The 12,861-nt window shown below is 45.7% G+C and overlaps 1 protein-coding gene and 3 non-coding genes across 4 annotated transcripts in view; 1 reads left to right on the plus strand and 3 right to left on the minus strand.

Annotated features, from left to right (window-relative positions):
* Window positions 1-12,861, plus strand: part of LOC124039100 (neuropilin and tolloid-like protein 1) — a 204,948-nt gene that overhangs the window by 145,333 nt on the left and 46,754 nt on the right. Inside the window, exon 8 of the mRNA XM_046354982.1 lies at window positions 972-1,085. Within this exon, the coding sequence (XP_046210938.1) occupies window positions 972-1,085 (114 nt within the window). The remainder of the gene's footprint in view (window positions 1-971; window positions 1,086-12,861) is intronic.
* On the minus strand, window positions 4,011-4,083 carry trnar-ccu. The gene has a single exon. It is a non-coding gene; the product is annotated as a tRNA-Arg (tRNA).
* trnar-ccu lies at window positions 5,129-5,201 on the minus strand. Its single transcript has one exon. It is a non-coding gene; the product is annotated as a tRNA-Arg (tRNA).
* Window positions 11,439-11,511, minus strand: trnar-ccu. Its single transcript has one exon. It is a non-coding gene; the product is annotated as a tRNA-Arg (tRNA).

A 12,861-nucleotide genomic window follows, 5' to 3' on the forward strand; every position in this document is an offset into this window, starting at 1 on the left:
CCCACAACCACACAGAAACACACACACACACACACACATACACGCACAAACACACAGACACGCACAAACACACAGACACACACACACACACCCACAAACACACAGACACACACACACACGCACAAACACGCACGCACAGCGTTCCATTCCCTGCCAGTATCAACACACCATCATAACGTACCTCTTAAGTTTGCACATGTCTCCCTATTGGCATCTATACGTAGATGATTGGTTTTCCCATTCAAGTTAAGTTATGTATATATGCAGTAACTCTGGCCCTGAAGGATTCAGGCCGACATGTGTTAGTGTGATATCTCCAGGATATCAAGGTATTCTCTCCAGGTGTTACCCTGCATGTGTAATTATATCGATAGCTTTATGAAGAGCACTCTAGTGTTAGTCTGACATGTAATTATACAGATAGCTTTATGAAGTACACTCCCAGAGAGATTACTATGCACGGCCTTGTCTCAGCGGATTTCTGAAAAGGGAGGAAAGATGAAAATTCATGGAGAACAGATGGTACAGAGCTGAGTCATTACACACAGGTTCATGTCTGTCTCTGATAATGATTCACGTTGTTGACTGACTGGTGCTTCCTAGTGGGCTTGATTTTGTGTCAGATCAGACACGGTTAAAAGGCTGTTTGGTCTCCAATAGTATGCTTTAATTTCCTTTCATTAAAATCACAATCGTCCTTAACCATTTGAGTTATGTAGTTTATACTTGTGATCATTATGGGGCTACGTCTAATACATAATTGATTACAAAAATGGAACGGGTGGCAGGTAGCCTAGTGGTTAGAGCGTTGGGCCAGTACCCGGAAGGTTGCTGGATCGAATCCCCGAGCTGTTCCCCCCGCACCTCTCTGTTCCAACTGACCCCCCTTTCCCCTCTACAGTTGTTGAGCACTGATTCCTATGAGTACATGATGTATCTCTCTAACGTTGCTCTCTCTCCTGTCGTCACAGCTCCATGTGACCCGGGTGCCTTCTTCTGTCACAGTAACATGTGTATCAACAACAGCCTGGTGTGTAACGGGATTCAGAACTGTGTCTACCCCTGGGATGAAAACCACTGTAAAGGTGAGATGTCAAACCCAGGCTCAGTATTATTAGCATTTTTTATGTCATTACATGAAGATAAAGGGGATCATAGCTATATTCAATACAATTCAGGAGCTGCTTCAAAACCTGTGTTTAACCATTTACTATGGTTGGTGTCTTGACTGATTTGTCCAAAATCGGCTCTACCACTCTCTCCCTCTCCCAGCTCACTCTCTCTCTTATAGCTCACTCTCTCCCTCTCCCAGCTCACCCTCTCCCTCTCCCAGCTCACTCTCTCCCTCTTCCAGCTCACTCTCTCCCTCTTTCAGCTCACTCTCTCCCTCTTCCAGCTCACTCTCTCCCTCTTCCAGCTCACTCTCTCCCTCTCCCAGCTCACTCTCTCTCTTATAGCTCACTCTCTCCCTCTCCCAGCTCACTCTCTCTCTCTTATAGCTCACTCTCTCCCTCTCCCAGCTCACTCTCTCCCACTCCCAGCTCACTCTCTCCTTCTTCCAGCTCACTCTCTCCCTCTCCCAGCTCACTCTCTCCCTCTCCCAGCTCACTCTCTCCCTCTCCCAGCTCACTCTCTCCCTCTCCCAGCTCACTCTCTCCCAGCTCATTCTCTCCCAGCTCACCCTCTCCCAGCTCACTCTCTCCCTCTCCCAGCTCACTCTCTCCCTCTTCCAGCTCACTCTCTCTCTTCCAGCTCACTCTCTCCCTCTCCCAGCTCTCTCTCTCGCTTATAGCTCACTCTCTCCCTCTCCCAGCTCACTCTCTCTCTTATAGCTCACTCTCTCCCTCTCCCAGCTCACTCTCTCCCTCACCCAGCTCACTCTCTCCTTCTTCCAGCTCACTCTCTCCCTCTCCCAGCTCACTCTCTCCCTCTCCCAGCTCACTCTCTCCCTCTTCCAGCTCACTCTCTCCCTCTCCCAGCTCACTCTCTTCCTCTCCCAGCTCACACTCTCCCAGCTCCCTCTCTCCCAGCTCACTCTCTCCCTCTTCCAGCTCACTCTCTCCCTCTTCCAGCTCACTCTCTCCCTCTCGCAGCTCACGCAATCCCTCTCCCAGCTCACTCTCCCCCTCTCCCAGCTCACTATCTCCCTCTCCCAGCTCACTCTCTCCCTCTTCCAGCACACTCTCTCTTCGACCTCTGGGTTATGGGACTGAGACATGCCCATGAAACGACACATTTTTTAAAAATGTTGTTCGCACTTAAAATCTAAAAAGAAACTGTTTAGCAGAGGATGGTTTCGATCCATCGACCTCTGGGTTATGGGCCCAGCACGCTTCCGCTGCGCCACTCTGCTCTCAGGCACTTAGAAAAGACTAGAACTCACAATCCATGGCTTAGGAGGCCAGTGTCTTAGGCCACTGGGGTACTGTGTAAACAGTATGACCAATACGAACTGTTGGAAGGGGTCAAAAAATGTATAATGGAACTGAGACATGCCCATGAAACGACACATTTTTAAAAAATGTTGTTCGCACTTAAAATCTAAAAAGAAACTGTTTAGCAGAGGATGGTTTCGATCCATCGACCTCTGGGTTATGGGCCCAGCACGCTTCCGCTGCGCCACTCTGCTCTCAGGCACTTAGGAAAAGACTAGAACTCACAATCCATGGCTTAGGAGGCCAGTGTCTTAGGCCACTGGGGTACTGTGTAAACAGTATGACCAATACGAACTGTTGGAAGGGGTCAAAAAATGTATAATGGAACTGAGACATGCCCATGAAACGACACATTTTTTTAAAAATGTTGTTCGCACTTAAAATCTAAAAACAAACAGTTTAGCAGAGGATGGTTTCGATCCATCGACCTCTGGGTTATGGGCCCAGCACGCTTCCGCTGCGCCACTCTGCTCTCAGGCACTTAGAAAAAGACTAGAACTCACAATCCATGGCTTAGGAGGCCAGTGTCTTAGGCCACTGGGGTACTGTGTAAACAGTATGACCAATACGAACTGTTGGAAGGGGTCAAAAAAAATGTATAATGGAACTGAGACATGCCCATGAAACGACACATTTTTAAAAAATGTTGTTCGCACTTAAAATCTAAAAAGAAACTGTTTAGCAGAGGATGGTTTCGATCCATCGACCTCTGGGTTATGGGCCCAGCACGCTTCCGCTGCGCCACTCTGCTCTCAGGCACTTAGAAAAAGACTAGAACTCACAATCCATGGCTTAGGAGGCCAGTGTCTTAGGCCACTGGGGTACTGTGTAAACAGTATGACCAATACGAACTGTTGGAAGGGGTCAAAAAATGTATAATGGAACTGAGACATGCCCATGAAACGACACATTTTTTAAAAATGTTGTTCGCACTTAAAATCTAAAAACAAACAGTTTAGCTTCGATCCATCGACCTCTGGGTTATGGGCCCAGCACGCTTCCGCTGCGCCACTCTGCTCTCAGGCACTTAGAAAAGACTAGAACTCACAATCCATGGCTTAGGAGGCCAGTGTCTTAGGCCACTGGGGTACTGTGTAAACGTATGACCAATACGAACTGTTGGAAGGGGTCAAAAAATGTATAATGGAACTGAGACATGCCCATGAAACGACACATTTTTTAAAAATGTTGTTCGCACTTAAAATCTAAAAAGAAACTGTTTAGCAGAGGATGGTTTCGATCCATCGACCTCTGGGTTATGGGCCCAGCACGCTTCCGCTGCGCCACTCTGCTCTCAGGCACTTAGGAAAAGACTAGAACTCACAATCCATGGCTTAGGAGGCCAGTGTCTTAGGCCACTGGGGTACTGTGTAAACAGTATGACCAATACGAACTGTTGGAAGGGGTCAAAAAATGTATAATGGAACTGAGACATGCCCATGAAACGACACATTTTTAAAAAATGTTGTTCGCACTTAAAATCTAAAAGAAACTGTTTAGCAGAGGATGGTTTCGATCCATCGACCTCTGGGTTATGGGCCCAGCACGCTTCCGCTGCGCCACTCTGCTTCCTTCCACCCCAGATGGGACTTGAACCCACAATCCCTGGCTTAGGAGGCCAGTGCCTTATCCATTAGGCCACTGGGGCACTGTTTACCTGCTGCAAACAGTACGAACTGATAGAAGCAGTAAAAACAATGTGTACTGGATAGCACTGAGAGACGCAAATGAAATTTAGCTTTCTCATTTCTGTTTGCGTTTCATTTTTAAAAACAAACAGTTTAGCAGAGGATGGTTTCGATCCATCGACCTCTGGGTTATGGGCCCAGCACGCTTCCGCTGCGCCACTCTGCTCTCAGGCACTTAACAAAAGACTAGAACTCACAATCCATGGCTTAGGAGGCCAGTGTCTTAGGCCACTGGGGTACTGTGTAAACAGTATGACCAATACGAACTGTTGGAAGGGGTCAAAAAAATGTATAATGGAACTGAGACATGCCCATGAAACGACACATTTTTTAAAAAATGTTGTTCGCACTTAAAATCTAAAAAGAAACTGTTTAGCAGAGGATGGTTTCGATCCATCGACCTCTGGGTTATGGCCCAGCACGCTTCCGCTGCGCCACTCTGCTCTCAGGCACTTAGGAAAAGACTAGAACTCACAATCCATGGCTTAGGAGGCCAGTGTCTTAGGCCACTGGGGTACTGTGTAAACAGTATGACCAATACGAACTGTTGGAAGGGGTCAAAAAATGTATAATGGAACTGAGACATGCCCATGAAACGACACATTTTTTTAAAAATGTTGTTCGCACTTAAAATCTAAAAAGAAACTGTTTAGCAGAGGATGGTTTCGATCCATCGACCTCTGGGTTATGGGCCCAGCACGCTTCCGCTGCGCCACTCTGCTCTCAGGCACTTAGAAAAAGACTAGAACTCACAATCCATGGCTTAGGAGGCCAGTGTCTTAGGCCACTGGGGTACTGTGTAAACAGTATGACCAATACGAACTGTTGGAAGGGGTCAAAAAATGTATAATGGAACTGAGACATGCCCATGAAACGACACATTTTTAAAAAATGTTGTTCGCACTTAAAATCTAAAAAGAAACTGTTTAGCAGAGGATGGTTTCGATCCATCGACCTCTGGGTTATGGGCCCAGCACGCTTCCGCTGCGCCACTCTGCTTCCTTCCACCCCAGATGGGACTTGAACCCACAATCCCTGGCTTAGGAGGCCAGTGCCTTATCCATTAGGCCACTGGGGCACTGTTTAAAACAGTACTGATAGAAGCAAAAAACAATGTGTACTGGATAGCACTGAGGCCAAATGAAATTTAGCTTTCTCATTTCTGTTTGCGTTTCATTTTTAAAAACAAACAGTTTAGCAGAGGATGGTTTCGATCCATCGACCTCTGGGTTATGGGCCCAGCACGCTTCCGCTGCGCCACTCTGCTCTCAGGCACTTAGGAAAAGACTAGAACTCACAATCCATGGCTTAGGAGGCCAGTGTCTTAGGCCACTGGGGTACTGTGTAAACAGTATGACCAATACGAACTGTTGGAAGGGGTCAAAAAAATGTATAATGGAACTGAGACATGCCCATGAAACGACACATTTTTTAAAAATGTTGTTCGCACTTAAAATCTAAAAACAAACAGTTTGGCACAGGATGGTTTCGATCCATCGACCTCTGGGTTATGGGCCCAGCACGCTTCCGCTGCGCCACTCTGCTCTCAGCCCCTTAAGAAAAGACTAGAACTCACAATCCATGGCTTAGGTGGCCAGTGACTTAGGCCACTGGGGTACTGTGTAAACAGTATGACCAATACGAACTGTTGGAAGAGGTAAAATAAATGTATATTGGCACTGAGACATGCCCATGAAACGACACATTTTTTTATATTTTTTGATTGCACTTAAAATCTAAAAAGAAACTGTTTAGCAGAGGATGGTTTCGATCCATCGACCTCTGGGTTATGGGCCCAGCACGCTTCCGCTGCGCCACTCTGCTCTCAGGCACTTAGAAAAAGACTAGAACTCACAATCCATGGCTTAGGAGGCCAGTGTCTTAGGCCACTGGGGTACTGTGTAAACAGTATGACCAATACGAACTGTTGGAAGGGGTCAAAAATATGTATAATGGAACTGAGACATGCCCATGAAACGACACATTTTTTAAAAATGTTGTTCGCACTTAAAATCTAAAAAGAAACTGTTTAGCAGAGGATGGTTTCGATCCATCGACCTCTGGGTTATGGGCCCAGCACGCTTCCGCTGCGCCACTCTGCTCTCAGGCACTTAGGAAAAGACTAGAACTCACAATCCATGGCTTAGGAGGCCAGTGTCTTAGGCCACTGGGGTACTGTGTAAACAGTATGACCAATACGAACTGTTGGAAGGGGTCAAAAAATGTATAATGGAACTGAGACATGCCCATGAAACGACACATTTTTTAAAAATGTTGTTCGCACTTAAAATCTAAAAAGAAACTGTTTAGCAGAGGATGGTTTCGATCCATCGACCTCTGGGTTATGGGCCCAGCACGCTTCCGCTGCGCCACTCTGCTCTCAGGCACTTAGGAAAAGACTAGAACTCACAATCCATGGCTTAGGAGGCCAGTGTCTTAGGCCACTGGGGTACTGTGTAAACAGTATGACCAATACGAACTGTTGGAAGGGGTCAAAAAATGTATAATGGAACTGAGACATGCCCATGAAACGACACATTTTTAAAAAAATGTTGTTCGCACTTAAAATCTAAAAAGAAACTGTTTAGCAGAGGATGGTTTCGATCCATCGACCTCTGGGTTATGGGCCCAGCACGCTTCCGCTGCGCCACTCTGCTCTCAGGCACTTAGAAAAGACTAGAACTCACAATCCATGGCTTAGGAGGCCAGTGTCTTAGGCCACTGGGGTACTGTGTAAACAGTATGACCAATACGAACTGTTGGAAGGGGTCAAAAATATGTATAATGGAACTGAGACATGCCCATGAAACGACACATTTTTTTATATTTTTTGATTGCACTTAAAATCTAAAAAGAAACTGTTTAGCAGAGGATGGTTTCGATCCATCGACCTCTGGGTTATGGGCCCAGCACGCTTCCGCTGCGCCACTCTGCTCTCAGGCACTTAGAAAAGACTAGAACTCACAATCCATGGCTTAGGAGGCCAGTGTCTTAGGCCACTGGGGTACTGTGTAAACAGTATGACCAATACGAACTGTTGGAAGGGGTCAAAAAAATGTATAATGGAACTGAGACATGCCCATGAAACGACACATTTTTTAAAAATGTTGTTCGCACTTAAAATCTAAAAAGAAACTGTTTAGCAGAGGATGGTTTCGATCCATCGACCTCTGGGTTATGGGCCCAGCACGCTTCCGCTGCGCCACTCTGCTCTCAGGCACTTAGGAAAAGACTAGAACTCACAATCCATGGCTTAGGAGGCCAGTGTCTTAGGCCACTGGGGTACTGTGTAAACAGTATGACCAATACGAACTGTTGGAAGGGGTCAAAAAAATGTATAATGGAACTGAGACATGCCCATGAAACGACACATTTTAAAAAAATGTTGTTCGCACTTAAAATCTAAAAAGAAACTGTTTAGCAGAGGATGGTTTCGATCCATCGACCTCTGGGTTATGGGCCCAGCACGCTTCCGCTGCGCCACTCTGCTCTCAGGCACTTAGGAAAAGACTAGAACTCACAATCCATGGCTTAGGAGGCCAGTGTCTTAGGCCACTGGGGTACTGTGTAAACAGTATGACCAATACGAACTGTTGGAAGGGGTCAAAAAAATGTATAATGGAACTGAGACATGCCCATGAAACGACACATTTTTTAAAAATGTTGTTCGCACTTAAAATCTAAAAAGAAACTGTTTAGCAGAGGATGGTTTCAATCCATCGACCTCTGGGTTATGGGCCCAGCACGCTTCCGCTGCGCCACTCTGCTCTCAGCCACTTAACAAAAGACTAGAACTCACAATCCATGGCTTAGGAGGCCAGTGTCTTAGGCCACTGGGGTACTGTGTAAACAGTATGACCAATACTGTATATTGGAACTGAGACATGCCCATGAAACGACACATTTTTTTTTTTTTGTTAAAAATCTAAAAAGAAACTGTTTAGCAGAGGATGGTTTCGATCCATCGACCTCTGGGTTATGGGCCCAGCACGCTTCCGCTGCGCCACTCTGCTCTCAGGCACTTAGAAAAGACTAGAACTCACAATCCATGGCTTAGGAGGCCAGTGTCTTAGGCCACTGGGGTACTGTGTAAACAGTATGACCAATACGAACTGTTGGAAGAGGTAAAAAAAAATGTATATTGGCACTGAGACATGCCCATGAAACGACACATTTTTAAAATTTTTGGTTCGCAATTAAAATCTAAAAAGAAACTGTTTAGCAGAGGATGGTTTCGATCCATCGACCTCTGGGTTATGGGCCCAGCACGCTTCCGCTGCGCCACTCTGCTCTCAGGCACTTAAGAAAAGACTAGAACTCACAATCCATGGCTTAGGAGGCCAGTGTCTTAGGCCACTGGGGTACTGTGTAAACAGTATGACCAATACGAACTGTTGGAAGGGTTCCACAAAAATGTATAATGGAACTGAGACATGCCCATGAAACGACACATTTTTTTAAAAATGTTGTTCGCACTTAAAATCTAAAAAGAAACTGTTTAGCAGAGGATGGTTTCGATCCATCGACCTCTGGGTTATGGGCCCAGCACGCTTCCGCTGCGCCACTCTGCTCTCAGGCACTTAGGAAAAGACTAGAACTCACAATCCATGGCTTAGGAGGCCAGTGTCTTAGGCCACTGGGGTACTGTGTAAACAGTATGACCAATACGAACTGTTGGAAGGGGTCAAAAAATGTATAATGGAACTGAGACATGCCCATGAAACGACACATTTTTTAAAAATGTTGTTCGCACTTAAAATCTAAAAAGAAACTGTTTAGCAGAGGATGGTTTCGATCCATCGACCTCTGGGTTATGGGCCCAGCACGCTTCCGCTGCGCCACTCTGCTCTCAGGCACTTAGGAAAAGACTAGAACTCACAATCCATGGCTTAGGAGGCCAGTGTCTTAGGCCACTGGGGTACTGTGTAAACAGTATGACCAATACGAACTGTTGGAAGGGGTCAAAAAAATGTATAATGGAACTGAGACATGCCCATGAAACGACACATTTTTTAAAAATGTTGTTCGCACTTAAAATCTAAAAAGAAACTGTTTAGCAGAGGATGGTTTCAATCGACCTCTGGGTTATGGGCCCAGCACGCTTCCGCTGCGCCACTCTGCTCTCAGCCACTTAACAAAAGACTGGAACTCACAATCCATGGCTTAGGAGGCCAGTGTCTTAGGCCACTGGGGTACTGTGTAAACAGTATGACCTATACGAACTGTTAAAACAAAAATGTATATTGGCACTGAGACATGCCCATGAAACGACACATTTTTTTTTGTTAAAAATCTAAAAACAAACAGTTTAGCAGAGGATGGTTTCGATCCATCGACCTCTGGGTTATGGGCCCAGCACGTGCGCCACTCTGCTCTCAGCCACTTAAGAAAAGACTAGAACTCACAATCCATGGCTTAGGAGGCCAGTGTCTTAGGCCACTGGGGTACTGTGTAAACAGTATGACCAATACGAACTGTTGGAAGAGGTAAAAAAATGTATATTGGCACTGAGACATGCCCATGAAACGACACATTTTTAAATATTTTTTGTTTGCACTTAAAATCTAAAAGGAAACTGTTTAGCAGAGGATGGTTTCGATCCATCGACCTCTGGGTTATGGGCCCAGCACGCTTCCGCTGCGCCACTCTGCTCTCAGGCACTTAAGAAAAGACTAGAACTCACAATCCATGGCTTAGGAGGCCAGTGTCTTAGGCCACTGGGGTACTGTGTAAACAGTATGACCAATACGAACTGTTGGAAGAGGTCAAAAAATGTATAATGGAACTGAGACATGCCCATGAAACGACACATTTTTAAAAAATGTTGTTCGCACTTAAAATCTAAAAAGAAACTGTTTAGCAGAGGATGGTTTCGATCCATCGACCTCTGGGTTATGGGCCCAGCACGCTTCCGCTGCGCCACTCTGCTCTCAGGCACTTAGGAAAAGACTAGAACTCACAATCCATGGCTTAGGAGGCCAGTGTCTTAGGCCACTGGGGTACTGTGTAAACAGTATGACCAATACGAACTGTTGGAAGGGGTCAAAAAAATGTATAATGGAACTGAGACATGCCCATGAAACGACACATTTTTTAAAAATGTTGTTCGCACTTAAAATCTAAAAAGAAACTGTTTAGCAGAGGATGGTTTCGATCCATCGACCTCTGGGTTATGGGCCCAGCACGCTTCCGCTGCGCCACTCTGCTCTCAGGCACTTAGGAAAAGACTAGAACTCACAATCCATGGCTTAGGAGGCCAGTGTCTTAGGCCACTGGGGTACTGTGTAAACAGTATGACCAATACGAACTGTTGGAAGGGGTCAAAAAAATGTATAATGGAACTGAGACATGCCCATGACGACACATTTTTTTAAAAATGTTGTTCGCACTTAAAATCTAAAAAGAAACTGTTTAGCAGAGGATGGTTTCGATCCATCGACCTCTGGGTTATGGGCCCAGCACGCTTCCGCTGCGCCACTCTGCTCTCAGGCATTTAGGAAAAGACTAGAACTCACAATCCATGGCTTAGGAGGCCAGTGTCTTAGGCCACTGGGGTACTGTGTAAACAGTATGACCAATACGAACTGTTGGAAGGGGTCAAAAAAATGTATAATGGAACTGAGACATGCCCATGAAACGACACATTTTTTAAAAATTTTGTTCGTACTTAAAGTCTAAAAAGAAACTGTTCAGCAGAGGATGGTTTCAATCCATCGACCTCTGGGTTATGGGCACAGCACGCTTCCGCTGCGCCACTCTGCTCTCAGCCACTTAACAAAAGACGGAGACATGGAGAACTCACAATCCATGGCTTAGGAGGCCAGTGTCTTAGGCCACTGGGGTACTGTGTAAACAGTATGACCTATACGAACTGTCGGAAGAGGTAAAACAAATGTATATTGGCACTGAGACATGCCCATGAAACAACACATTTTTTTTTGTTAAAAAGAAACAGTTTAGCAGAGGATGGTTTCGATCCATCGACCTCTGGGTTATGGGCCCAGCACGCTTCCGCTGCGCCACTCTGCTCTCAGCCACTCAAGAAAAGACTAGAACTCACAATCCATGGCTTAGGAGGCCAGTGTCTTAGGCCACTGGGGTACTGTGTAAACAGTATGACCTATACGAACTGTTGGAAGAGGTAAATAAAAATGTATATTGGCACTGAGACATGCCCATGAAACGACACATTTTTAAATATTTTTTGTTTGCACTTAAAATCTAAAAGGAAACTGTTTAGCAGAGGATGGTTTCGATCCATCGACCTCTGGGTTATGGGCCCAGCACGCTTCCGCTGCGCCACTCTGCTTCCTTCCACCCCAGATGGGACTTGAACCCACAATCCCTGGCTTAGGAGGCCAGTGCCTTATCCATTAGGCCACTGGGGCACTGTTTACCTGCTGCAAACAGTACGAACTGATAGAAGCAGTAAAAACAATGTGTACTGGATAGCACTGAGAGACGCAAATGAAATTTAGCTTTCTCATTTCTGTTTGCGTTTCATTTTTAAAAACAAACAGTTTAGCAGAGGATGGTTTCAATCCATCGACCTCTGGGTTATGGGCCCAGCACGCTTCCGCTGCGCCACTCTGCTCTCAGCCACTTAACAAAAGACTAGAACTCACAATCCATGGCTTAGGAGGCCAGTGTCTTAGGCCACTGGGGTACTGTGTAAACAGTATGACCAATACGAACTGTTGGAAGAGGTCAAAAAAATGTATAATGGAACTGAGACATGCCCATGAAACGACACATTTTTAAAAAATGTTGTTCGCACTTAAAATCTAAAAAGAAAATGTTTAGCAGAGGATGGTTTCGATCCATCGACCTCTGGGTTATGGGCCCAGCACGCTTCCGCTGCGCCACTCTGCTCTCAGCCACTTAACAAAAGACTAGAACTCACAATCCATGGCTTAGGAGGCCAGTGTCTTAGGCCACTGGGGTACTGTGTAAACAGTATGACCAATACGAACTGTTGGAAGAGGTAAAAAAATGTATATTGGCACTGAGACATGCCCATGAAACGACACATTTTTTTTTTTTTGTTTGCACTTAAAATCTAAAAAGAAACAGTTTAGCAGAGGATGGTTTCGATCCATCGACCTCTGGGTTATGGGCCCAGCACGCTTCCGCTGCGCCACTCTGCTCTCAGCCACTTAAGAAAAGACTAGAACTCACAATCCATGGCTTAGGAGGCCAGTGTCTTAGGCCACTGGGGTACTGTGTAAACAGTATGACCTATACGAACTGTTGGAAGAGGTAAAAAAAATGTATATTGGCACTGAGACATGCCCATGAAACGACACATTTTTTTATTTTTTGTTTGCACTTAAAATCTAAAAGGAAACTGTTTAGCAGAGGATGGTTTCGATCCATCGACCTCTGGGTTATGGGCCCAGCACGCTTCCGCTGCGCCACTCTGCTCTCAGCCACTCAAGAAAAGACTAGAACTCACAATCCATGGCTTAGGAGGCCAGTGTCTTAGGCCACTGGGGTACTGTGTAAACAGTATGACCAATACGAACTGTTGGAAGAGGTCAAAAAAATGTATAATGGAACTGAGACATGCCCATGAAACGACACATTTTTTTTAAAATGTTGTTCGCACTTAAAATCTAAAAAGAAAATGTTTAGCAGAGGATGGTTTCAATCCATCGACCTCTGGGTTATGGGCCCAGCACGCTTCCGCTGCGCCACTCTGCTTTCAGCAACTTAAGAAAAGACTAGAACTCACAATC

Source organism: Oncorhynchus gorbuscha, linkage group LG07 (genome assembly GCF_021184085.1).
Source record: "Oncorhynchus gorbuscha isolate QuinsamMale2020 ecotype Even-year linkage group LG07, OgorEven_v1.0, whole genome shotgun sequence".
NCBI lineage: Eukaryota > Metazoa > Chordata > Actinopteri > Salmoniformes > Salmonidae > Oncorhynchus > Oncorhynchus gorbuscha.